The 25,814-nt window shown below is 58.3% G+C and overlaps 4 protein-coding genes across 9 annotated transcripts; 2 read left to right on the forward strand and 2 right to left on the reverse strand.

The window, feature by feature from the left end:
* Window positions 1-8,196, reverse strand: MRPL43 (mitochondrial ribosomal protein L43). Its single transcript, XM_042908797.1, is given in 6 exon segments — window positions 1-209; window positions 4,203-4,265; window positions 4,399-4,525; window positions 7,480-7,706; window positions 7,828-7,934; window positions 8,023-8,196. Coding segments are annotated over 6 exon segments (849 nt in total). The 5' UTR covers window positions 8,154-8,196; the 3' UTR covers window positions 1-15.
* TWNK (twinkle mtDNA helicase) lies at window positions 8,091-13,652 on the forward strand. The gene is made up of 6 exons (XM_042908790.1): window positions 8,091-8,404; window positions 8,922-10,166; window positions 10,353-10,593; window positions 10,745-10,852; window positions 11,169-11,310; window positions 12,463-13,652. The coding sequence occupies exons 2-6, from the start codon at window positions 8,924-8,926 to the stop codon at window positions 12,781-12,783; spliced, it is 2,055 nt and encodes a 684-aa protein (XP_042764724.1). The 5' UTR covers window positions 8,091-8,404; window positions 8,922-8,923; the 3' UTR covers window positions 12,784-13,652.
* Window positions 13,606-19,840, reverse strand: LOC122201830 (collagen alpha-1(I) chain-like). Its single transcript, XM_042907802.1, has 3 exons — window positions 19,826-19,840; window positions 18,194-18,733; window positions 13,606-16,165 (listed from the first exon to the last, which is right to left on the reverse strand). Exons 1-3 carry the CDS (start codon window positions 19,838-19,840, stop codon window positions 15,797-15,799), a joined length of 924 nt encoding a protein of 307 aa, XP_042763736.1. The 3' UTR covers window positions 13,606-15,796.
* On the forward strand, window positions 16,012-25,709 carry LZTS2 (leucine zipper tumor suppressor 2). 6 transcript variants are annotated; one of them, XM_042908796.1, is made up of 6 exons: window positions 18,763-18,866; window positions 21,405-21,854; window positions 22,480-23,142; window positions 23,664-23,921; window positions 24,729-24,860; window positions 24,936-25,709. In XM_042908796.1, exons 2-6 carry the CDS (start codon window positions 21,447-21,449, stop codon window positions 25,410-25,412), a joined length of 1,938 nt encoding a protein of 645 aa, XP_042764730.1. In that variant the 5' UTR covers window positions 18,763-18,866; window positions 21,405-21,446; the 3' UTR covers window positions 25,413-25,709. The 6 variants fall into 6 exon arrangements, with proteins under 6 accessions (XP_042764726.1, XP_042764728.1, XP_042764730.1 ...); XM_042908792.1 differs by lacking the exon at window positions 18,763-18,866 and adding an exon at window positions 16,012-16,090 and having other exon boundaries at window positions 24,729-25,709; XM_042908794.1 differs by lacking the exon at window positions 18,763-18,866 and adding an exon at window positions 17,558-17,918 and having other exon boundaries at window positions 24,729-25,709.
* The last annotated feature ends 105 nt before the right edge of the window (window positions 25,710-25,814 follow it).

Here is a 25,814-nt window from a genome sequence, read left to right on the forward strand (position 1 = left end):
GATCCCCATCCTGTCTCAGGGGCCACTTGAACTGCCCAACCTGCAGATGCTGAGTTTGTGTTCTCCGTCCTGGTACGGGAGAGCGAGGCCAGTACAGTGGGCGATGACGACAAGGTTTACTACTTCTTCACGGAGCGGGCCACTGACGAGGGCCCCAGCAGCTTCACTCAGAGCCGCAACAGCCACCGTGTGGCCCGTGTGGCCCGTGTGTGCAAGGTGAGTAGCACCAAGTTTGGCCCAAGAGTGTACAAGCGGAACCTCTGACGCTGACCCTGTGCCCTACCTCCCCAGGGAGACCTAGGAGGAAAGAAGATCTTGCAGAAGAAGTGGACCTCCTTCTTAAAGGCGCGTCTAGTCTGCCACATTCCACAGTATGAGATGCTACGTGGTGTCTGCAGCCTGGACACTGACACCTCAGCACGCACACACTTCTATGCGGCCTTCACGCTGACCACACAGTGGTCAGTGCAGGGACAGTGGGGACACAAGGAACTGGGGACAGCCTGAGGCCTGGAGCAGAGGTCAATGAGGAGAAATAGGATCCCTTGTGGGGAGGCTGGCTGCAGAGAGAGAATTCCAGGCACATCCAGCTCGCCTGGAGCCAGAGGCCACAGTGGCCTCCTGACCCTTAGGAGAGGCCCTGAGGCCGAGAGCTGGGGTTGGCCAGGGTTAACAGTGAGCTCCAGGCTGGGGCAGGTGGCAAGGGGGCAGGCTCCACCCAGTGTGGCTCAGGCCCCTCCCCTATGTCCCTTCCTAGGAAGACCCTAGAGGCCTCAGCCATCTGCCGCTACGACCTGGCCGAGGTGCAGGCTGTCTTCGCAGGTCCCTACATGGAATACCAGGATGGTGCCCGGCGCTGGGGCCGCTATGAGGGTGGGGTGCCGGAGCCCCGGCCCGGCTCAGTGAGTGCCCAGGCCTGGGGTCAGTGCTGAGTAGACAGAACCCCCGGGAGGGGCAGGAGGGCCTAGACTTGGGGGGGGGGGGGGGAGGGCACGCAAGCAGTAGATTCCTGAGGTTCACTGCCTCTGCCCCCCACCCCAGTGCATCACAGATTCATTGCGCACTCGCGGCTACAACTCATCCCAGGATTTGCCATCCCTCGTCTTGGACTTTGTGAAGTTGCACCCACTGATGGCTCGGCCCGTGGTACCCACACGAGGACGGCCCCTGCTGCTCAAGCGCAGTGTGCGCTATACACACCTCACAGGGACGCCTGTCACCACGCCTGCCGGACCCACCTATGACCTGCTCTTTCTGGGCACAGGTACTTTTGACCCCTGGCCTGGGCCCTTTGGTAACTGCTGACCTGGGTCCTTGATCCTCGTTGACCGCTCATCCCCTGAATGACTTTTGATCACAAAACCCTGGTGACCAATGATGTTGATTCTTCAATGAACACTCACTACTGACCCCCAATGACCACTGGCTCTTGGTACCTGCGGATTCCTGTCACCAACCACAGTGATATTTGACCCTGATCACTAATGTTTCTGGACCCAACAATTCCTGCCATGGCAAGCCCAGAGTTCCCAGCCAGGGAACTGTTCCCAGTCCTGAGTAACTGTTACCGGCTGAATCCTTGTCCCTGACGTCCTGGCTCCCAAGCTACTCCCATTAGGCTATTGCAGGGGGCTGAAAACAAATTCCATTTCTGGGTTCTGACCCTCTGCCCTTTCCATACCAGCTGATGGCTGGATCCACAAGGCCGTGGTGCTGGGTTCTGGGATGCACATTATCGAAGAGACACAAGTGTTCAAGGAGCCCCAGTCTGTGGAAAATCTGGTCATCTCTCCAATGCAGGTAGCCTCTGACCCACTACTTGCCAGAATAGGGGGAGGGAGTGGGTGGCTGGGCAGTGGCCGTGTGTGTCTGTAGGTGGGAGTTGGGGGTGTTGCCAACCAGCTTTCCTCTCCGGCTCCCAGCACAGCCTTTACGTGGGGGCCCCTAGTGGTGTCATCCAGCTACCACTGTCTAGCTGCTCCCGCTACCGCTCCTGCTATGACTGCATCCTGGCCCGGGACCCCTACTGTGGCTGGGACCCCAGCACCCATGCCTGCATCATAACCAACAGGTCCCAGGGTAGCAGGTAAGAGGTGGTAGGGGTGTGAGGGTCCCGTGTGAACAGGGGATCAGGGCCTGAGGGGAGGAGGCGGGCCTGCTAGCTGGAGGGGGAGTGGGGGGCGGTTGTTGGCAACAGCATCATTGACTTCCACTGGGGAGACTAAAGCTCAGTTCCCCTGTTCGTGAGTTTAGGACAGCACTGATACAGGACATAGAGAGAGGAAACCGAGGCTGTGAAGGCAACAAGGACACAGGTAAGTGACAGGCATGGACGTGTGTAGGCCCGGCTGCACAGCCTGTCCTCTACATTTACTGTCATTTGCCTGTGCGTGTACGTATCTGAATGGTTGTGTCTGTGTGCTTTCAGCGAGGATGTTCCAGCACAGTGTGGCACAGAGTAAGTGCTCCACAGACATCTGTTGCCCTAAAGGATTATAAATGAGGAGAAAGGCTCATGACATAAAAGTTCTTTTTGTCACACCTGAGCTTATAGCCAAGTGTGTGCTGGCAGGGGCGGGAGGGGGGGCAATTAAATGATCACCCAAGTAATTCTTTCCATTGGTTTTTGCTACAAAAGGAATACTTACAACTATAACAAGGATTTGAAGGACAATGAATACTCCCCTGAGGAAGATCAGATGACTGAGCTGATACCTAAAGGAGGAGCAGAAGTTAATAGTCATACTAACATGTACTGAGTACTTACTCTGTGCCAGGCGCTGACCGAACACGTACACACACGATTTCTCTTATGCTCACAGCATTGCTAGGAGAGAGGTGCCACGATCCCCATCCCTATGAGGGGCAATCTCTCTGAGGTACAGGGAGAGTAAGTAAACTGCCCAAAGTTAATAAGCTATTAAGTAGTGGGGTCAGAATTCAAACCTGACCCCGAACAGTCTGACTGGAGTTTGTGCTTTTCATTACTTCTGTGCTCTTTCCCCCTGGCCAACCAGCAGAGGGCACGGAGAGGGGGGTGACATCCAAGCAGAGGGGACAGCAGGCCGATGAGCTTGGGGTGTTTGCCAAGAGGCTGCAGAAGTGGGCAGGGACCATGTTGAGGCAGGGAAGTGGCACAATCAGTGTGGTGTTTTTAAAAGGTTACCCCACTCCTGCATGGAGAATAAATCACATGGGGGCCAGAGTGGGCCAGCAGCTGGGGAAGGAGAGAAGTGAACAGGGCTGAGATGGATTCTGGAAGCAGAATCCTGGTGAGAATTAGACACGAAGGTGAAGGAGAGAGAGAGGCAAGGGGACTCCCCGGTTTCTGACTTAAGCAGCTGAGTAGCTACTGGTGCCATTCATTGTGACAATTCAAGGAAAAGACATGGTGTAGTTTGGGACGGAGGCTTTGGCCTTAGTTCCTGTGCCATGTTCAAGAGACCTCCCGTGGAGATGCCCTGTGTGTGGAAGATGTTCAAGTCTGTCGATCAGGGGAGAACTCTGTGCTAGAGATTGAGCTTACAAATCATTGGCAGATAGCAGGCACTGAAACCACTGAGACGGGACAATGCAAACCTTAAATGGGAACACAAACGCAGGAGACCTCATTCAGTTGTCACCGTGATTCCAGATTTGCGCTTGGTGCCAGGGACGTAACAGTGAACCACCTGGCCTGCCATCTCCAACGCCCTCCCTCAGATAGACAACACTGACCACTCCTCTCACCGCCCCCCCCTCCCCACCTCCAGGGCCACCACCACCACTGAGAACCCGCTCTGTCCTCCGAGGTGACGATGTTCTCCTGCCCTGTGACCAGCCATCCAACCTGGCCCGGGCCTTGTGGCTGCTCAATGGGAGCATGGGCCTGAATGACGGACAGCATGGCTACCGCGTGGGCGTGGATGGGCTGCTGGTGACAAACATACAGCCTGAGCACAGTGGCAACTATGGCTGCTATGCTGAGGAGAATGGCCTCCGCACCCTGCTGGCCTCCTACAGCCTCACAGTCCGGCCAGCCACTCCTGCCCCAGCTCCACAAGCCCCTGCCATGCCCGGGGCACAGCTGGCACCTGACGTGAGGCTACTGTATGTGCTAGCCATCGCTGCGCTTGGCGGCCTCTGCCTCATCCTGGCTTCCTCCCTCCTCTATGTGGCCTGTCTTCAGGGAGGCAGACGAGGGCGTCGAAGGAAATACTCTCTGGGTCGGGCTGGCCGGGCAGGGGGCTCTGCTGTGCAGCTGCAGACAGTTTCAGGCCAATGTCCTGGAGAGGAAGACGAGGGTGATGATGGGGAAGGGGCTGGGGGCCTGGAAGGTGGCTGCCTCCAGATCATCCCTGGGGAGGGAGCCCCAGCCCCACCGCCTCCGCCGCCCCCACCGCCACCGGCCGAGCTGACCAACGGGCTGGTGGCACTACCCAGCCGGCTGCGCAGGATGAACGGCAACAGCTACGTGCTCCTGAGGCAGAGCAACAACGGAGTGCCAGCAGGGCCCTGCTCGTTTGCTGAGGAGCTCAGCCGCATCCTGGAGAAGAGGAAACACACACAGCTTGTAGAGCACCTGGACGAGAGCTCTGTCTGAGCCCAGCCTCCTAGGACAAATGCTCTTCCAAGCCAGCCTGTCTGCCCCAGGCTGGGCTGCTGCTTCCCCAACACAGCCACTCTACCTTCACCTCCCTCCCCCCAACTCCAGGCCCTTCTCCCAACTTTGTGATGTCCCTGTAGGGCTGGCAGAGTCAGGCCCAGCCAAAGTCCCCTCCTCAGTCTCCACAGACCCATCTGTGAGCAGCCCAGGCCCACCGGTGCTCCTCAGAGGTGGGTACTCCCCCAGGACGTGGAATTCCGTAGACCCAGCCCCAGTTCCTATTCCCTTACCCCAAGCACTTGGGAGGAGAGGATGCCAACTTCCTGCCCCATTTGTCTGTTCAAATCCTTCCTCTTTCTCCCAGGCAGGGCTCTGCAGGTCCAGATGACCTCAAGGTCACCACCCTCTGCGTGGCCCTATGTGCTGGATGGTCCCGAAACCAGACAAGACCTCTGCCAGCCACCAGAGCCACCTGAGCCCTGCATGCATTCACGTGTGCACACGGATGAATGTCTATCAGCTGGGCTGCAGGGCCCCCACCCCCATCTCCTGGAACATTGTGTTTCATCTCTCCTGGACTCTGGGTACCCTTCCAATGGCCATATCCCATCCTATCTAGGTTTCTCCCCTAGTCCCAGCCCCATGTGGTGACCTCTTTGGCAAAAGCTCGGGAACAGGCCAGTCTGGGGAGGTAGGACTGTGTCATTCCCCTCTTCTTCCTTAACGTGCAGCCCTCTTTGGTCAACCTCCTCACCCCCTTGGTCACTCTCAAGAGTGACAGACAGAGCCCCAGGCATGTCCCTTCACACACACATGCTTACATTTCCACTTGCATTTCTGAGCCTCCCTTTGCTGCCTCGGACCTGTATCTGTTGGGTTTGGTCCATGGACATTTCAGAGGGAGAGCCCTCTCCCATTCAGCTGTCCTCTCAGACATTTCCCTAGGACGGGTGACCAACACTGCAATGAGCCAGCCTCCCTTTTGGGGACCAAGCATTTGCTACCCCCAGACCACAGCAGGGGGAGGAGATCTGATGTCTCACCTGGCACATGAAGCCCGTTCTTGGAACTATGCAAAGGGCAGAGGCTGGGAGTTTGGATGCTTGGCTCCCATCCCTGTCCTACCTCACCGGGGCACTTTCAGGGTCCAGGGGCCTCTGAAGTCTCCAGGCCCATATGGGACAATCAAATCCTGACTGAGCTCCCCCATTCCCTTTGGGTGAGGATGACTGTTATTTTTGTAGCTGAGAACGTGGAATCCCACGGGTTTTTACTGCCCTTCACCCAACTTCTCCCACCTCCACCCCACAATGAATGTATTTATTGTGAGAACGGCTACACTTCTTTAGGAATGCCCCCACTCACCACCAAGGTGGGCAGAACAGGCATGTGACAGAGTGGGGAGCCTGGGCTCAGCTCCTCCCCCTCCTGTTGGTTAATAAATACCCTCTTTCCCCACAGCCATGTGTGGTCTGCTTGGTCTAGACTGGCCTTCCCCTGGTCACCAGGGGGCAGGCTTCTGATTCTACGGAAATGGTGCTGCAGGGTTGGCTCTGCTCCCCATAAAACCATTTGCAGAGGAAACTGGGATCCTCAGGTTCCATCTGACTGCCCTGGGTGGATACAAAGGCCTTTATAACGTTCTCACTACTCACTGATCATGGTGGTATGGGCATGACAAACAAAATTACAACACTCCAAGAATTCATACAAGGGTGTCTAGGTTTTTACCTCCTAGCTCTTTTCCTCACTATTCCTCCCCCTTGTTTTGGCTAAGCCTAGAAGATGCTCTCTGTTTATCAGCTCTCTTGCTCATCCCCAAGAAGCTTTTCAGTCCCGTCCCTCCCCCCAACGAGGGACAACATGAATTCATTTCTGCAGAGGGGCCTGTCTTCTTGGGGAGTAGTTAGTAGTTAGGACCAGGGCAAGCTTGTTACCAGGGACCTGGCCTAAGAATCAGTCTCCAAGGGTTAGGACTGGATAATCACATGGCCTCTAACACTAACCATCCTGAAGGGTTGTATGTTCCCCTTCTGGTTTTAGGATAATGAAAAATGGGGTTAGACTTAAAATATACACATATTTTGAAGATCTCAAGTGTAACTTTGGGCAAGTTTATTAACCTCAGTTTTCTAATCTAAACATTTACACGGATGTAAAGTGGCTGTCCTAATGCCAGGTTCACAGCAGAATCTAAGGTGCTAGCTCTCTCTAGTTCAATGGTTGCAGAAATAGGACATGGATGGGAGGGGCACCTGCGTGGCTCAGCCAATTAAGCATTCACTTTGGCTCAGGTCATGATCTCAGTTTGTGGGTTTGAGCCCCACATTGGGCTCTGTGTTGACAGCTTAGAGCCTGAAGCCTGCCTCGGATTCTGTGTCTCCCTCTCTCTCTGCCCCTCCCCCGCTCTCTCTCTCTCAGACACACACACACACACACACACACACACACACACACACACACAGTCTCTCTCTCAAAAATGAATAAATGTTAAAAAAAAGAAAGAAAGAAAGAAAGAAAGAACTGGGACATCAGAGATTCCTCAGAAGCCAGTCTTGAAACCCCACACCTGGATTTGAGATCACTATTATCAGTCTGGATTACAGAGAAATAAAAGCCTATAAAATCCTTGAAGAATCAGATTTCAAGGATGTCAACCGGGCGATAATTAGGAGACTTAACAAAGTCACTGCCCCTCCTCCTATGCAACGAAGACAAGCAGCTCTTCTTTATCCCAAGCAAAAGCTTTGGCGTCAACTTCCCTTTTGGTGGGCTCCATCTGCCGGCGTGGGCTTGGAATCCCCTGAACCAGAGAGGAAGAACCACCTCCACTGGGGCAAGAGTCCAAAGCCTGGGATTGGAGTTGTTGGGGTAACTCTTCATGGCACTTGCACCTGGGCTGGGGCGGCATCCTGGACTTCTCGCGGGCGCAGCCCGCCCAACGTTGTCGGTTTGTTGGTGAAGGGATGCCACTGGCCCTGGATGCTAGGGCTGTCCGTGTGGAAGGGCTTACGGATGCGGATCACTTCCAAGCCCGACTGGTCCGCCAGTTTCTGCACCAGCGTCGCAATCTCCGCCACTGACTTGCAGTGGATGCTCTCCTCGCGCACAGCCCCGTTAACTGGCCGAAGGGAGGGGGTGGGGGGAGAGGAAGCGGATGGATCAGGGTAAGACGAGAGGAAGGCGAGCCGGCGGAGCACCCCCCAGATGCCGCCCTGCAGCCCTCGTCCGGCCCCACTCACGGTACTCGGCCACTACTCTGGGCACACAGCACGGCCGCGAGTTCACGTATATTACGACCCCCGGGTTCCGTCGGGCGAAGTCTGCCACCTCCCTTTCCACGAACTCCCTGAGGAAGCCCAGAAGAGTAAGCACGGCGACCCCCGACCCTGGGCGACTCTGCCCCGAGAGCGCCCCGCGCCCTGCGCCCGGCTCACCTGGCGCCGCGGGACGAGGGCGCATCGCGACTGAGGCTAAAGCTGAGACGCTGCAGCTGCTGCACGTAGCGACCCAGACCGTTGTGGAGGACACTGGCCAGAAAGCGGCTCGGGGTCCCGCGCGCCGTCATGGCTACAGCGCCCAGGCAGCCTAGCCCAACCCAACCTCGCGGGACGGGGGCAGGACGAACGCCGGGACTTCCGGTTCCGGGAACACACGCGGCCGGGGAGTTTTGCTTCCGCGGTCATGGCCCGGGGCGTGGGACAGTGACCCACGTTGCGGTCGAGAGGGGCGAGAGGAAGGTGGTGATGCGCGGCCACGGTCGCAAGCGGCACAGCTCTTGGCAGTAGAGTCGAGGGAGGACCCGGGCGCGGGGGCGAGGTGAGCGCGGGGTCTGGCGGGAGCCGCCGGGTGGCGCTCTACTTGTGGTGAGTCCTCTTTGAAGGAAGGAGCGGCGAGGAGAGCCTCGAGTTGGGGGCTAGCGCCTTGAGGCCAGGAAGGGCTCAGGCGGCGGTAGAGATGAGGACGACCAGGAGATCCCCTGGAGGGGCGGAAGTGGTAAAGAGATGATCTAGGCAAGGCACAGCGGTGAGGGGCAGTGTGGAGGGTCGTAGAGGTGAGGTGGCTGCACAGGGCCATGGAGACAGAGAGCCAGACAGAAGCCCACGGACGTGAAAGGGTCCTGTAGATGGCCATAGATGTGAAGTAGCAATGCGCAGGGGCTGAAGAGGATTCAGAGAGATGTTTATGAGGGAGAAGTTGGAAGAAAGAAACCACCTCCAGTGGGCTCTGTAGAGTGCTGCGCCGAGGATCCCTGGGGTCTGACCTAGCGAAGCCCCCGCCCCCCCGAACAAGGCACGGAAGGCATTTCAAGTAGTGACTTCCTCGGTTTGACTAGGAATGTGGATACTCCTTCGAGGTGGGTACCCCTTCCGTATCCTGCTGCCGCTGCGTGGGGAGTGGATGGGTCGCAGGGGCCTGCCCAGAAGCCTGGCCCCAGGCCCTCCCCGAAGACGGTACAGGAAGGAGGCTCTCCCAGCCTTGGAGGTGCCAGTGTTGCCTGTAACTGCAACTGAAATCCGCCAATATTTGCGGGCACGGGGGATCCCCTTCCAAGATGGCCACAGCTGCCTGCGGGCACCCAGCCCCTTTGTAAAGGCCTTGCCGCTCAAGGACCAGAATGGTGCTACTGCTTCCTTCAGCCTCTTCATTGACAAGACCACAGGCCGCTTTCTCTGCATGACCAGTCTAGCAGAGGGGAGCTGGGAAGACTTCCAGGCCAGTGTGGAGGGACGAGGAGATGGGGCCAGAGAGGGAGTCCTGCTCAGTGAGGCCCCAGAAGTGGAGGACAGTGAGGAGGTCCGGAGGATCTGGGACCGAGCTGTACCTCTCTGGGAGCTGCCTGAGCCGGAGGAGGCCCAGCTGGCTCGTGTGATGTTTGGCCTTACCAGAGTGACAGATGACACGCTCAGGCGTTTCAATGTGCGGTATTTGCGGCCGGCTCGCAGCCTTGTCTTCCCTTGGCTCTCCCCTGGAGGTCTGGGATTACGAGGCTTGAAGCTACTAGGCGCTGAAGGCCAGGGAGATGGAGTGCACTACAAGGAAACCACCATTCCCCGGCCTGGGGTCTACCGTAATCTGTTTGGATTACCACTGATCAGTCGTCGAGATGTTGAGGTGGTACTGACGAGTCGTGAGCTGGACAGCCTGGCCTTGAACCAATCCACAGGGCTGCCCACCCTTGCCCTACCCCGAGGAACAGCCTGCTTACCCCCTGCCTTGCTCCCTTACCTCGAACAGTTTCGACGTATTGTGCTCTGGCTAGGAGATGACCTTCGGTCCTGGGAAGCTGCCAAGTTGTTTGCCCGAAAACTGAATCCCAAGCGATGCTCCTTGGTGCGGCCTGGAGACCGGCAGCCCCGGCCCCTGGAGGCCCTGAACCGAGGCTTAAGTCTTTCTCGTATTCTGCGTACCGCCCTGCCCGCCTGGCACAAGTCGATCGTGTCTTTCCGGCAGCTTCGGGAGGAGGTGCTAGGAGAATTGTCAAATGTGGAGCAGGCAGCTGGCATCCGCTGGAACCGCTTCCCAGACCTCAATCGTCTTTTGAAGGGACATCGGAAGGGCGAGCTGACAGTCTTCACAGGTGAGCCTTGGGAAATCACTTCTTGGGGTAAGAGGCAGAGGATCAGGTGGTGAAACGCATGTGGGTTTGGGCCATGGCAAATGTTAAAGAGGAGACTTCTCCCAACTTTGAAACCCTTGCTCCGGGTCTTAATTTTAAGGGTAGAACTTTCCTCCCTTACCCAGGTCTGTATTCAACCCCCTGCAGGGCCAACAGGCAGTGGGAAGACCACATTCATCAGTGAGTATGCCCTGGATTTGTGTACCCAGGGGGTAAACACGCTATGGGGTAGCTTTGAGATCAGCAACGTGAGACTCGCCCGGGTCATGCTGACACAGTTCGCTGTGGGGCGGCTAGAAGAGCAACTGGACAAATACGATGAGTGGGCCGACCGCTTTGAGGACCTGCCTCTCTATTTCATGACTTTCCATGGGCAGCAGAGCATCAGGTGAGATTCCAGGGCCGAGGGTTTTCAGAGAATGGGACTGCAGGAGAACAGATCCCCAACAGAATTTTCAGGAATGCTGGCTTCTCTGCTGGGATGGTCTAGAGACTGCTTGTAACTGACTCTTGAATTCCTTGCTTCTTCTTCTTCCCAGGACTGTGATAGACACAATGCAACATGCAGTATACGTGTATGACATTTGTCATGTGGTCATCGACAATCTGCAGTTCATGATGGGGCACGAGCCGCTGTCCACAGACAGGTGACACCCTCTTGTGTAACTGGAACGCACTTGAACACGCGTGTCTTCGTAGGCAGCCGGCCCTTAGGCACACGCTGTGTTCTTGATGTCTGACCTGTGTGCCGGTACACACCACCCTGTGTGTATTTCTGCCTTCACAGACGTGTGGGTTGTGGCAGTGGGACGTATGGAGAGGAGCCTAAGTGTGAGTTCTTGGGTAGAGTGAAGTAGTGTGGGTCTGTGGCCTGGGGAGATGCGAATGAATCAAGAGTGTGTGTACGCTCTTGTGCTTCTGTCTGTGTCCGATAACCTCTTCACTTTGTTGGGGTGGGGGCAGGATTGCAGCTCAAGACTACATCGTCGGGGCCTTTCGAAAGTTTGCAACAGACAATAGCTGCCACGTGACACTGGTCATTCACCCCCGGAAGGAGGATGACGATAAGGAACTGCAGACAGCGTCCATTTTTGGCTCAGCCAAAGTGAGTGGCTTTTAGAGGAGCCCAAGCTTAGGAGGGTAGAGGGGGCAGGTGTGACCAGGGATGGCCCTCACTCAGCCTTAAATCATCTTGACTGTCCACTTAGAAGAGGCAGGAGACAGCTGTCACTGCCTTCGGGCCATGACATGAGGAATACGTGTGCTGGGAATATAAAGGCTGATGATAGTTGGTCCTTTGCCCTCCTTGTCCTCTAAGAGCTCACATCATCCAGTGGGGAAAATAGCAAGACCGTGATTATAACTCAGTATAAGAGCTACAGTAGGCAACACAGGCATTGGGGGAGCCGCGAAACATCTGAGTCAGCCTGGGACATCTGGGGAGACTTCTTCACCTATTTGGGGAGAGGAGGTGTCAACAAAGGTTAGGTTGAGTTTTGGCAGACAGTAAGTGCTAAATAATCGAATAAATGGGAGGGCCTCCTGGGCAGCGGGACCAGCCCAGTCCTGGAGCTTCCAGGGGTACACTGAGTGCCTGTTACATGGCAGGCCGGCTGGGCACAGGGCATACAGGGTGGGGAGCACAAACTGTGCCACAATGGAACAGACATGGAGCTAGGGAAGAGAGTAACACAGAAGCGGGAAGATGATGGTTCATTCTTTGTTTATGGGGATCAAGAATGGTCTCTGATAAAGTGTGACGTTCTTTTTTTTTATTTTTTATTTTTTTAACGTTTTATTTATTTTTGAGACAGGGAGAGACAGAGCATGAACAGGGGAGGGTCAGAGAGAGGGAGACACAGAATCTGAAACAGGCTCCAGGCTCTGAGCGGTCAGCACAGAGCCCGGCGCGGGGCTCGAACTCACGGGCTGCGAGATCATGACCTGAGCCGAAGTCGGACGCTTAACCGACTGAGCCACCCAGGTGCCCTAAAGTGTGACATTCTGATAGAGACCTGAGTGATAAGAAGCAGGGGTTGAGTGGGGTGGTGGGCTGTGGAAAAGTTACAATCAGAGGGAATGGCGTGTACAGAATCTAGGGCAGCAGTGAGTAGTCAAGGAACTGAAGGATTCAGGTGGCCCCAGGTTGTGGTCAGTAGTCCATGGCTTTGCCATTCTTCCCTGGACCCTCAACCTTCCTTTTTACTTCTCATATGTCTTCTCACTGCTCCTTCCTCCTTTTGCCCCCATCCCCCAGGCAAGCCAGGAAGCGGACAACGTTCTGATCCTACAGGACAGGAAATTGGTAACTGGTCCAGGGAAACGGTATCTGCAGGTGTCCAAGAACCGCTTTGATGGAGACGTAGGTGTCTTCCCACTTGAATTCAACAAGAGCTCTCTTACCTTCTCCATACCACCAAAGAGCAAGGCTCGGCTCAAGAAGGTCAAGGATGACAATGGGCTAGCGACCAAAAAGCCCTCTTCTGGCAAAAAGGGGGCTGTGCCCCAGAACTCTGAGACTTGCTTGGATCAGGCCCACCAGCCCTGCCAGCCAGACCCCTCCAGGCCCTCCAGGTGAAGGCCGTTCAGAGCCGGACACTGAAATGAGCCTGGCCGGACAGGCAGGGGCATAGACTTTTTTAGCCCTCTGCCAAGACTACCTCTGTCCTGTGGGCCTAAGCTAGGGGTCCTCCACGGAGGGCCTAACCTAGGGCAGAGTTCCATAGTGAGAGACTTGAGAACTTCCTGTGTGCCAGGCTTCGTTCTAGGTCCTGGGAATACAGCGCTGACAAGACAGATGAGCTCCCTGCCTCCCTAGAACCTGCATTCTGATAAGCAAGACAAGAGAAATAATGAACAAACACAAACCGTATTTTTAGACAGTGAGATACACCATGAAGAAAAGAAAACAGGGCAATACGTACAGCCTAGTGTAGATTAGGGTCGGAACAGATATCTCTAAGCAGAGGACATCGGAGATGGGGCTTAAAGGACTAGGATTGAGCCGTGTGAACATCTGGAGAAAGAGGGATCCAAGCAGAGCGGAAATGAGATACAGAGGCCCTGAGGTGGGAATGAGCAAACTGAGTTCAAAGCAGTGGGTTCAGGCCCCCTGAACGTAGAAGGGAATAGAGGACTTCTTGCCCAACTCAAACCTAGGCTTGTGAAGCCAAAGAGTGACATGGTGGGTACCAGACTCCTCTCTGGCCCATTCTGGACCCTGCCATGAGGTGGCACTCCCTACCACTGATTGGATCCTAGGTGCTTGACCCTGTAGTATCAGGGCCCCAAAGGTGGAAGCTGGCCAGAGAGCCATGGAAGGAAGCAGAGCCCAGAGTGCCTGCCACATGGACACAGATTCCATATTGTCACCTCAGACCACTGGGGTGGACAGTCATGACTTTTTGTAGAGCCTTTTCTAGTTTTACTGAAAACAGTTTTTCCATTGCCTTGGTTTCTGTGTTTTTTCTTATTTGTCCACCAGGTGTCTCCCCAGTCTAGAACTGGATTTTCCTCTTGCTTTCAGTAGGGAGTCTTAGCTGTGCACTCCCAAGGAAACGGGCATTAAAGGGCCTTCACCCACACAACCCCTTATACCTCTTCTTGGCTTAGGGATGACAGAATGGTGTCTCTTTATCCTTATCTTCCCTGAAGATCTCCATGTGATCCCTGGCACAGGTGTGGGTCAGTGGGCCACATGTCTAGGCCCTGCCTGACCAGCTGTCCCTCAGTGATACGAGCCACTCACTGACCTGAGTGCGGGTTCCGCATGCTGCCTTCTTATCGGACTCCCCATCCATTTTCCTCATCCTTGTACACTCAGTGTTTGTCTTATGTCAGTATGTGTCAGAACTCCTAGGATTCTTTAAAAATGAAGAACCTAGGGCCTACTCCCCTCCCCCCCAACACACACACACAGATGTTTCTGATTCTAGAGGTTTGAGAAAAGTTACAGGATTTCTCGTCTTTAACAAGTACTGAAGGGGATTGTCCTGTAAGAGACTTGTGAAAAATAGTTCTAAATGATGGCACTTTTCCATCTCACTTCCTCTGATACCCTTAAGCCCTATTTTCCCTTTAGATTTGCATGCAAGAGTGGTCAGAATGCCAGGTGTCCTGAGGGAGCTGAGAAGAAGCCTTTTGTAAGGGTAGGCGGAGGTTTCCTGCTCCCTCCAGGCAGGGCTGCCTTATCAGGTTCCCCCAGTCCACCTAAGCGGGCTTCTGGGGCCCTCTGGAAGGCTCTGGGCTCTCTGGTCTGTTGGTTGTGAGAACTATGGCTACAGCTGACTCCTGAAATAGACCCTGGAACAAAGCTGTTCTCTGGGGAAGAACCTGTGGGGGAGGGAGGGGGTAGTTCCTCCAGGGCCTCCCTTCTTGGGGGTCTCCCAGACTGGCTGGAGCCAGGCCTCCTAATCCCGCAGTAATCATTCCCAGCCGCTGGCTGGTCTAGGCCTCATCCAGGGTCTATAACAACGTCAGCCATGCCTTCCAGATGCACACCACCAGGTCAGTCCTACCTCTGAGGATGTGGGTTCTACATCCCACATTCTGATCTACTGGGAACTCCTGGTGAGTTCTCAGGAAATCCCGGAGGTCCCTGTGAATTGGGGATAGAGGGACAGACACACACTTGCCTGTTTGTCTTGGCCCACCCTCCTAGCAGACTCCCTGCCCGGCACAAAGGAGAATAATGATGGGGGGCAGGGGAAGTTAATGCTCCCCCAGCCCTCCCCCTACACAAACACATTCCATTGCACCCCTGTCTTAAACTCCTCACATCAAGATTAGCCCAAAGTATGTTCAAGAGTCCCAGGAGCCTAGAAAGCAGTGGGGGAATCCCTGGGAGCCACTGTCCCTGTACCCAACCAGAGCAGATTAAGTCAAATTACCCTGGTTCTGCCTATGTCCAATTGGATATTAAGAATCTCCTTGAGCATTCAGGAAGGGCCTGGCCAAGCAGGGTCCAGCTGGATCCGCAGCTCTCAGATTCCGGGTCACATTTGTCTGTGAGGGGGGCAGCTTCAGTCCTCCAGCAGCTTCGTTACTGCAGATGGGTTTGAGAAGGGACTAAATTCACTGCACTCCCGCTGCCCAAGTATTCAGGCTGCGAGTGTGGCCCAGATACCTAGAGACCTCGCAGTCTGTGCCTTCCCACAGGCCGCCTCGGGTGCCATGGAGGGAGGGAGCCCTAGGTGCCTCCCTGCAGTACAAGGCAACTTCCTGTTTGTGCCTGTGGGTGGAACTTTATGAGTCTAAGGGAAGCCTGGCCCCTGCTCTGTGGGGGGCCAGAACTGGCAAGCACACTCACCTGGGCAGACACCTACTCCAGGGGAGGAGGAAGGTAGTTGTGCGAGGGCAGCTCTGACCCGAGAGTGGGGCGGGGTCTGTTTTGGTGAAACCTGAGCCTTCTTTGTCTGCTTCCTAGGGGTTTTCCCGGTGCCTAGGGAAGGAGCTGAGAGTGGACTCGGTTTGGCTCCCCACAGGGCCGGGCAGGTGGCAGTAAAGCCCTATCGCCAACTTGGTTAGGGCACCCAGGTAGTTTAGCTCTCGGTCACGTGCTGCTCGCCCCTTTCCCAGGTCGAAAGCCAAATTCAGAAGGCTGTGAAGTCGGAGGCCAGCGGAGCAGCCTCAGGCCACCGTTGAGCTACTGCTGGGCTGGATACCGGGTCGGCTGTTGAGGGGGTGCTGGGCAGACCACTCCCCTCCTGGGCCGGGGGCGCGGCCTCAGCCGCCCCGCCCCGCCCCGCTCCACCAGGCCCGGCCAGGCGGGCGCCCGGAGTCCGGAGCCCGGAGCTGGCTGGGAGCCGGCGGATCTGCGGCGAGGAGGTGCCCGCGCTGGAGCAGGAGCTGGGCGGGAGCTGGAGCGGCGGCGCAGGTGGCGCTGGGTGAGTGGTGGGGACACGGAGGTATCGGAACTCCAGCCTTCCACACATCCCGGCTCCGGAGCGAACTTTCCCGATCTGGGGAAGCCGGGGACTGGAGTGAGAAAGGGGTCCCCACTCTGGGGGACGGGGGCGGGGCGCAGGCGAGGAGTCTGAACAGGGAACCGACACAAACTCACACCAGCGGGCACACACACGCGCGCACACAGACCCACGCACTTGGGACACACGAACACACGTGCATTCAGGAAAGGACGCGCCCCATAGATTACCCCTGCAGTCCCTGGAGCAGCGCCACTGGCCCGCACGGACCCCCAGCGGACAGAGCGCTCTGCTGTCGCGCACTTGACGGGGGTTGGAGATAAAGGGCTGCCCTGTGACCGCCGACGGGGGCGGGCCGGGTGGGACACCTCCCGAGGTTCCTGCTTCCTGGCCGCCCACAGGTGAAGACTAAGACGTAAACAGGCGCCGAGCACGTGATCGCTTCGCAGACAAGTGGGCTGTGCTCCCCCACCCGCGCATCAGGGCGAGGACCTCCCTCCCCAGTCCTGGGCGAGTCTGCAAGGTCTCCAGCCGAGCAGTATTCCATTCTCCTTCCAGAGAAGTGTTAAACCTTCCCACAGAAGTGGGAACAGAACGCCCCCTGGAGTCCGGGTAGCGCAGGACTGGAGACTTGCACTGGGTGGGGTGACCTGGGCTCCTCTCCTTCCTTCACCCGAACATGTTCGTGGTGCCCTCATCCCTGAAGGTATCGAAGAAGGGAGTTATTTTTGATGGCAGTGTACAGCAGCCCCTGCCCCATACCTCCAGTCCGGGGAGCAGCTGCCTGAGCCCCAGTGGGTCCCCTTCCTACCACTCCCCTCCTTGCACAACTGGGAGCTCTTCCCCCCAATGTAGGAGCAGAAAGCCCACTCCTGCGAAGGTGGGAGCCCTTTCCCGGAGAATGCATGAGGGTAAATGTCCCTAAATACAAGAGTGGGCCTATCTCCCTCCCCTAGAAGGGAGGATGAGCCCCCTCCCCCAGGGAATGAGGGAGTGGGCAGCGGCCTTCTGCCTCCCTCACCGCCCCACCCTCCACCCCTACACACATGCTGAGCCCAGCTGCTGCCTGAGCTTCTGGGCTGGCTGCCAGAAAGGGGAGGAGGCTCCTGGTGCCCCAAGAGGCTGGGATCAGGGCAAGGCCAGGGGAGGGGGTCTCTATTGGGGAGGGGGGGCTCAGTCTGTTCTTGTAAGGCTCAGGGTCTGGGATGAGCCTGAGGGTAGTTGGGTTATGTCTCCCTTTCCAGGGAAAAAGAAAGAAAAACAACCCTTTCCATAGAGCTAAAAATAGAGCTGAGAGCTGGCCAGGGCTGTGGCCTGGAAGGGGGGGATGCTCCTTCCTGGGGCAGAGGAGCTCTGGCAGGCCTTGGCCTTGGGGGTGGGGTTGCAAGTAGGGGGTGGGAAGCTGTTCTTGCCCAGGGGTGTGGGCATCAGCTGACCTGACTGGGGCACAGAGACCCTTCGGGGAAAGTCTGTGTGGTAGAATGTTTGTGAAACTCACTGTTTATGAAAGTTGTCTGACTGTGAATGAGACCACCAATGTGTGAAAGATGCTTAGGAGAGGAAGCCTATTTAAGATCGTGAGTCGGTAGTAAGGACTTTGAGTTGTTGTGAAAGACTGTGCACAACAAGGTTTGTGACAGGGAGTATGTCTGTGTGTGCGGTGGCCTGAAAGATTATGGAAAGGAGCGTGGAACCACGTGATGGATGAGACTGTGTGATTGTGGCTGCGTGGGACTGCATGTGGGAAAGGTCGTGTGGGTGTTACGAAGACTGTGGTGTTTGCCAGAAGGTGAGACTATCTGCGACCCTGAGAAGGCAGAGGAATGTTGTCAGCTGTGAGGCTGGTGTAGGTTTGGACCGGCTCACCCCAGTGATTGTTGGGGGACCAGGGGCTGCGCCTCCTCTCCCAGCAATGACCTCCTTCTTAAATGATTCTGAGGGAAGGTTGGGGAGCAGAGAGCCGCGCCTGAGACAGGCCTGGGCTCGCGCAGGAGAGGGTACAGGGCCGGGGAGTCGTGTAGAGGCCCCCAAGGTGGAGGGCGGGGGGTGACTGAGTGTATTCACCGAATGCGCCGCCAGGTGGCGCCGCCTCCGCAAGTCCAAATATTCCTCCACCAACCGCTGGGGGTGGGGGGCAGGCCCGGCGCGAGCCTCGGCCCCCGACTCATCCTGGGGCGCAGGGTCCCGGTAGCAGGGGCTGGGGCGGGGGAGGGGCAGCCGACCCTCGGCGTCTCGCTCTGGACTCCGAAGCCGGAGAGTGTGTCTTGCGGGGGAGGCTTCGACCGAAGAAGCGGAGGGGGAAGGGCGGCCGCCTTGGCGCCCGGCCCTTTGTGCTCGAACAATGACCAGCTGCCGCTGGCCCCGGGGCCCGGGTAGGGGTAGAGGGTGACCCGCGGCCGCGGCCGAGTCCTGAGCCGACCGGCTCTCGGAGTGGGGGCGCGGGGGGACGGGGATCCTGGGTCCCCCGGCGCAGCCCCCGCGTGCGCCTGGTCGGCCTCGCGTGACGCGGGGTGCCTGCGCGTGTCCGCGCCCGGGGCGGGGACGCCCCTCCGACCCCTCCCCCGCGCTGCGCCGCCCACTCGGGCCGGACGGGGGCCGGCCGGGCTAGGGGCGCCGCGGAGGCGGGGCCGGGCCGGGCCGGGCGGCTCCGAGTGGCCGAGCGCGGGCTGGAGCCGGGCGGCGCGCCTGTGGAGCGCTGGGGGCGGCCCGGGGCTGAGCATGGAGCGGCGCGGCGGAGGTGAGGGGGAGGGGGGGCCGGGCTGGGAGGCGACCCGGGGGCGCCCCCAACTTGTGCGCGGCGGTGGGCGGGTGGGGAGGAGGCGTCCCCCAGCCGCCCGCACTTAATAGAGGCGGGGAGGGGGGGGGGGGTGTCGGGGGGCCCTGGAGGGTGGGTTGGGGGCTCCCGGCTTCCTATCGCGGAATGCGAACTCGTGATCCCAGACTCGATCCCGCTTGACTAGTCCTTGGAGTTTGGTGGGGGGAGACTTTCCCCAACTCTTCAGCCCCCAGAACAGGTCTGCGGGAGTTGGGCTTAGCCAGACCTGCCCGGGGCCCTGGCCGAAGCCAGCACCCGGCTGCCCCCGGCCCACGAAGGGGGTGTGCGTGCGCTGGGCCAGAGTGATTACTCAAGGAGTGCTGGGAGAGCCAGGGGTTCCCTTTCCCACAGACACAACGCGTTTCTCAAAATGGAGCCTCCACTTGCCCCTCCTCTCTCGGGCTCCCGCTCTTGGAGCCCGGCTGGCTGGGCCTGGCTTTCCAGAGGCCTGGCTCTGGCTCCTTGGGCGTCTGACTCTCGGGGCCCAGCTTTCATGTCTCTTCTGGGTTTAGGGGCCCCTGGCTCTGTGGGGTTCAGGTCCCTGGGCTCACTGGTTCAGCCTGTCTCCCTGACCCTGGGGTCTCTGTTGAGTCTTTGTCTCTGGTCGTTTGGGCCCCTGTCTTTCTCTGAGTCCGCCTGTCTCCTCCCCTTACTTCTCACTTTCTCAGTGCTCACTGAAGTGGGCAAATGCAGACAGAGGTGCCAGCCTCCACTGCCCCCTAAGAAGCCCCTAACCCCACAGCTTTCTCTATGCCCTGGAGTGGTGGGGGAGAGGGCAGGAGAGGCGGTGCCCCGGCTGCCTGGCTTGGGGCTGGCACTTGCCGATGGGCTCAGCGCACCCCCACCCCCCCCACTCCCGCTTCCAGGCTCAGTCTGGATACCTTCCCGGTTCTCATGGTCTCCTGACTTGAGTGGGGAGTGGAGGGGGAGCCTCGTGCGATACAAGCAAGAAAGAAGGGGAACGGACCCGGCAAAGGAGTCAGATAATGTGTCTGTCCTTTCCCCACACTCGAATGAGTGACAGAAACCAGGCTCCTGCTCACCTAGGTGGCCCTGCTCGCCACCCAGGCTCCCACCCACTCTCACACATGCTCTGTGCACACACTGCTCTGCACCCGCTTGTGCACACTCACTTCCCTGTTCGTATGCAGTTTCCACGTAAACATGTGAATGGACATCTATCCAAAGATGTTCTCTTCTCTCAGTCACGTTCATACAGCACAAATTTACTTACTACATATGCAGTTACCACTTTTACGTATTTCCTGAGAGTGATCCGGAGGCACGCACATACTCGTGCACATATGAACTCACACATACAAATATACGAATGTACTCATACCTCTAGTCAAACATACATACACTCAGATGCACTCGCGTTTTCACACATTTTCACATACACGCGAAGTAAGTTCATTTCCATGCGCCTGTGCGCAGCCCGACACACACCGATGAGTACAAACGCACACTCCTGTTCCGACTTGATTCTGTCCGCTTCTTGGCCCCCGCTCTGCATGATGATTTCAGCAGATGCCTGAGTCCTGGTCTTCGGCCTCAGGACTGGGGAGGGAGTTCCGGGCGGAGACTTGCTGTCCGCTTCCAGGAAGGAGCAGAGCCTGGGAAGGTGGAGCCCTCTTCCCTGGGTTCCAGGGAAATGAGATCTTAGAGCAGCTGCCAAAGGTGATGGTGGGGCTTCTACCCTCATCCCCTCTGGGTTACTCTGGGGAATGTCTAAAGCTGCATGGTTTCTTAGAGGTTGGTGGCATGCCTGTGTAGGCTCCTTTAGGCCTGATTGATTGGGTATGGTGAGGCCGGGAATTGTCATGGAAACACGCATGAGCCTGTATCCACGTCTGGAAGGCGGGAGACCCCAGAGGGCACCTGTGGGCTCTCTAAAAGCTCTGGGTTTCTTGTTTGGCCAGCTCCATCCTTGCTGCCTCTCTGTCTGGGAGAAACTGAGGCCCAGCTGGGGGAGGCTGGGCACTGCCTGGCCTTGGCTCTTTATTTCCTAAATGCCATCTGAGTGGCTGCTGACTCTGTCCCTGAGGTTGCCTGTGCCCAAACTGCTCTCTAATGAGGACACCTGTCCTAGGGGACCAGCAACATGTGCTGGGAGCTGGCAGAGAGCTCCCTCCTAAACTTGAGTCCTAGCCTCCATGAGGGATGCAGGTTTAGGCTGGGGCCTGGGCCTCTGCTGTTGGGCCCTGCGTAACCACCAGGCCTCACATCCCATCATCATCTTTGCTTGTAGAGTCAGTCCTTAGCCCTGTTCAGACCAGAGCTGGGCAGTGGTCTGGGTCCCAGGAAGAAGTCAGGTTCGTGCTAGTGCTTGGAGGGGGAAGTTGTGGGCAGTCAGGGGGCTGTTTGTCTTGGGACGCGGGGTCAGGAGAGGGACTCAGGGACTCAGATAGTGAGGGACCTCAAGGTGAAGGGACTCTTACACCCCTGCCCTGCTCACAGGTTCCCCTGGAGGCCCTTGGCCAGGCCTGAGCCCCTGTCGCCATGGCCATTGTGCAGACTCTGCCAGTGCCACTGGAGCCCACTCCTGAGGCCACCACTGCCCCACAACCTCCAGCCATGGGCAGCGTGAGCAGCCTCATCTCAGGCCGGCCCTGCCCTGGGGGGCCAGCTCCTCCCCGCCACCACGGACCCTCTGGGCCCACCTTCTTCCGCCAGCAGGATGGCCTGCTACGGGGTGGCTATGAGGCACAGGAGCCACTGTGTCCAGCTGTGCCCCCTAGGAAGGCCGTCCCTGGTACCAGCTTCACCTACATCAACGAGGACTTCCGGACAGAGTCACCCCCCAGCCCGAGCAGTGACCTTGAGGATGCCCGAGAGCAGCGGGCACGCAATGCCCATCTCCGCGGCCCCCCACCCAAGCTCATCCCTGTCTCTGGAAAGCTGGAGAAGGTGAGGACCAGCCCTTCCTTTGGGGCCTGGGTGGAATCAGGAGCCCCTGAAGAAGCCGGAATTTGAGGGTCGATTCAGAGGAAAGAATGTGGGCTCCCGATTCACCAGACCTGGGTTCTAATCCCAGCTCTGCCTCTTTCTAGCTGCATGACCTTAGGAAAATCACTTAACCTTTCTGAGCCAAAGTTTCTGCATCTGTAAAATAGAGGTAATAGGTTAGCTCTCATGTGATCGTTGTGAGCATTCAGTCAAATAATGTACGTAAGGGTTTAGCCTAGTACCTGTCACATAACGTACTCAATAAATGTCAGCTGCTCAAATTACTGTTACTGCACAACAACTACATGTCTGACGTTGAACGAGGTCTTTGACTTTGCTGAGCCTCCGTTTCCTCATCTGTAATATGGGGATACTGATGATATTTTACTTGTATGGCTGTTGTAATGATAAGAGATGAACCTTTTAAATTGCTTGATGTAGAGGACATCGGGAGGCCCTCAGCCGGTGGTAGCATTTATTATTAACATGTGGGGATCGGGACCCCAGATGGGAGGGCAGGGAGTATGATAAGGGCTTTGAAAGATTGGGCAGCTGATCCCCAGTGTCCCATGGCACCTCATTTCAGAACATGGAGAAAATCCTGATCCGCCCAACAGCCTTCAAGCCAGTGCTGCCCAAACCTCGAGGGGCACCATCCCTACCTAGCTTCCTGGGTCCTCGGGCCGCCGGACTGTCTGGGAGCCAGGGCAGCCTAACCCAGCTGTTTGGGGGCCCTGCCTCGTCCTCCTCTTCCTCCTCCTCCTCGGCTGCTGACAAACCCCTGGCACTGAGTGGCTGGGCCAGTGGCTGCCCATCGGGGACACTGTCTGACTCCGGCCGAAATTCACTGTCCAGCCTGCCCACCTACAGCACCGGGGGTGCAGAGCCAGCCAACAGCTCCCCAGGCGGGCACCTGCCCTCCCACGGCCCCGGGCGGGGGGCACTGCCGGGTCCAGCCCGAGGGGCCCCTACTGGGCCCTCCCACTCGGACAGTGGTCGGTCTTCCTCCAGCAAGAGCACAGGCTCCCTGGGAGGCCGTGTGGCTGGGGGGCTCTTGGGCAGCGGTGCCCGGGCCTCCCCTGACAGCGGCTCCTGTGGGGAGCGCTCTCCGCCCCCGCCCCCACCCCCGCCACCCCCTTCGGATGAGGCCCTGCTGCACTGTGTCCTGGAAGGAAAGCTCCGAGACCGTGAGGCAGAGCTGCAGCAGCTGCGGGACAGTCTGGACGAGAGTGAGGTGACCATGTGTCAGGTGTGGTCAGCAGCGATAATGGGGGTGGCATGGCAGGACATCCAGAGGTGCTGGGGAGTCCGAGGAGCATTTCTGTTTGTGCTGGGTGGGGGGGGCGGTCCCCAGCCCAGCTGTCCGGCGTAACCTGCAGAGTGGTAAGGAATCGAAGCCAGCACCACCGTCTGCTGTCTTTCAGACTTGAGCAAGATACTTAATGGTACTGAGCCTCGGTTTCCTCATCTATAAATGGAGATATTTATCATGAGGATGAAGTAAGGCAAAGGCTGTAAAGTGCTTAGAATAACGCCTGGCACCTAGAAACTTCTACGGAAGCGCTTGCTATTATGGATATTGTTTCTAGCGTCCTAAAAGTGGTTGTGATTATTGTCGCGATCATTATCCCGGTGCAGCAGAGCCTGCCATCCCTGAGCCCAGCCACTGGGCCGCCAGAGCAGTCGGTGACCGGGGAGTTGTGGGCAGGCGGGGCTCGGGGTCCGGGCGGGGGGAGCCGCCAGGACCCAGGGCCGCCTTGTCGTCCCCAGGCTTACGAGGACCGGCAGCGGCACTGGCCGCGGGAGCGCGAGGCCCTGCGGGAGGACGGTGCGGCCCAGGCACAGCGGGCACAGCGGGCCCAACAGCTGCTGCAGCTGCAGGTATTCCAGCTGCAGCAGGAGAAGCGGCAGCTGCAGGACGACTTTGCACAGCTGCTGCAGGAACGAGAGCAGCTGGAGCGGCGCTGCGCCACCTTCGAGCGGGAGCAGCGGGAGCTCGGGCCGAGGCTCGAGGAGACCAAGTGGGAGGTGGGCCAGACCAGGAGGGGCAGGGAGCGGGGCCTGCTGGGAAAAGGAGTCCAGCCATACCCACCCCCTCTGGCCTGCTACTGCTAGAGGACCCCCCCCCACCCTCCCCTCTGTGAGATGAAGCTCCCCCTCTGGCCTTCCTTTCTGGGTGGGGGTCTCCCTGTGCCACCCTTGTGGGGCTCCTCAGCAGTCGGGTTTAGCGCTCACACAGCCAGTGGTGTTCCCACCCGCTGCCTCCCGACCAGTTAAGAATAAGAACGTAGTGCTGCTGTGCCCCGGGCACCGTTCTATGTCATATGGGGGGGATATTCTAATCCTCCTAACAGCCCTGCCAGCTGGGTGTTGTTAACATCCCCGTTTGAGGAAACTGAGGCCCAGAAAGGCTGGAGCCCAGAATTGCAGCTAGTCCGTGGCAGGGCTGAGATTTGAACTCAGGCCATCTGGCTCTAGTGTCTGTGCTGTTAACCAAGACACCGCGGTGCCTGCCTGTGGAAATGTGGGCACTGCCCTCAACCGCACCCACTCCTGCACGGCCTGCCACCAGCCTGTCCCCAGGGCTCGGTGGTGCTTCACGATGGTTTAAAGACACCTGCTCTGAAGGAGAAAGATCTGGATCCGTTATTTCCCTTCAGCCACTTACCAGCTGTGTGACTCTGGACATATCACTAAGCTTGCCTCAGTGTCCCCATCTGTGTTACGGGTGTCACGATCAGAGAGCCTCTCCCCACATACCCTGCGTGATCTCAGGGCCTGACCCCCCGGGAGAACTCTTCTCACCATCCTTCTCCATTCCTCCCCCCACAACAGGTGTGCCAGAAGTCAGGCGAGATCTCCCTGCTGAAGCAGCAACTGAAGGAGTCTCAGGCGGAGCTGGTGCAGAAGGGCAGCGAGCTGGTGGCGCTGCGGGTGGCGCTGCGAGAAGCCCGAGCCGCACTACGGGTCAGTGAGGGCCGGGCGCGGGGCCTGCAGGAGGCGGCCCGGGCTCGGGAGCTGGAGCTGGAGGCCTGTTCCCAGGAGCTGCAGCGGCACCGCCAGGAGGCCGAGCGGCTGCGAGAGAAAGCCGGCCAGTTGGACACCGAGGCCGCCGGACTCCGGGAACCCCCCGCGCCACCTGCCACCGCCGACCCCTTCCTCCTGGCGGAGAGCGATGAGGCCAAGGTGCAGCGGGCAGCGGCCGGGGTCGGGGGCAGCCTGCGGGCCCAGGTGGAGAGGCTGCGGGCAGAGCTGCAGCGGGAGCGGCGGCGGGGCGAGGAGCAGCGGGACAGCTTCGAGGGCGAGCGGCTGGCCTGGCAGGCGGAGAAGGAGCAGGTGATCCGCTACCAGAAGCAGCTGCAGCACAACTACATCCAGATGTACCGGCGCAACCGGCAGCTGGAGCAGGAGCTGCAGCAGCTCAGCCTGGAGCTGGAGGCTCGGGAGCTCGCCGACCTGGGCCTGGCCGAGCCGGCTCCCTGCATCTGCCTGGAGGAGATCACCGCCACCGAAATCTAGGGCCCTCGGCGTCCCGGATCTGCGGGGAGCCTTGCCGAAGGGGGGGGGGGGGGCGGGAGCCTCAGGTCCACTGAGGGCCCCAGAGCCGCCCGTCCCCCGCCCCCCGGGGGTCCAGGCCTCTGGGCCTCTGCCAAGAACTTGGGGCTGCCCTGTGACTCGGATGAGCAAGATCGGACTCCTCGAAGGTCCCCGTGTTCACTGTCACACAGAGGTTCCTGCTCACTCCACCCGTTTCACTCCCCAGCTGCCGCCATTGCCACTCTGCCGACCGCATTCATCCCAGACGCCCGGGGTGGGGGGGGGGGGGGCGGGGGGGTGCTGGGAAGAAGAAGGGGTTCCCTCGTTTCCACACTCCCCTACCCCGAAGCCAGAGAGAGCCAGACAGTGCCAGCTGCTCCAGAT

Source organism: Panthera leo, chromosome D2, assembly GCF_018350215.1.
Source record: "Panthera leo isolate Ple1 chromosome D2, P.leo_Ple1_pat1.1, whole genome shotgun sequence".
In the NCBI taxonomy this organism is placed as follows: Eukaryota; Metazoa; Chordata; class Mammalia; order Carnivora; family Felidae; genus Panthera; species Panthera leo.

Coding starts and splice junctions, on each gene's coding strand:
- TWNK (XM_042908790.1), top strand. CDS start 8,924: ATGTGGATACTCCTTCGAGGTGGGTACCCCTTCCGTATCCTGCTGCCG. Junction 10,853..11,168: donor GAGCCGCTGTCCACAGACAG/GTGACACCCTCT, acceptor GGGTGGGGGCAG/GATTGCAGCTCAAGACTACA. Junction 11,311..12,462: donor CCATTTTTGGCTCAGCCAAA/GTGAGTGGCTTT, acceptor CCCATCCCCCAG/GCAAGCCAGGAAGCGGACAA.
- LZTS2 (XM_042908792.1), top strand. CDS start 21,447: ATGGCCATTGTGCAGACTCTGCCAGTGCCACTGGAGCCCACTCCTGAG. Junction 21,855..22,479: donor TCTCTGGAAAGCTGGAGAAG/GTGAGGACCAGC, acceptor ACCTCATTTCAG/AACATGGAGAAAATCCTGAT. Junction 23,143..23,663: donor GTGAGGTGACCATGTGTCAG/GTGTGGTCAGCA, acceptor TGTCGTCCCCAG/GCTTACGAGGACCGGCAGCG.
- LOC122201830 (XM_042907802.1), bottom strand. Junction 16,166..18,193: donor GCCACCTGGCGGCGCATTCG/GTGAATACACTC, acceptor CGGCTTCCCCAG/ATCGGGAAAGTTCGCTCCGG.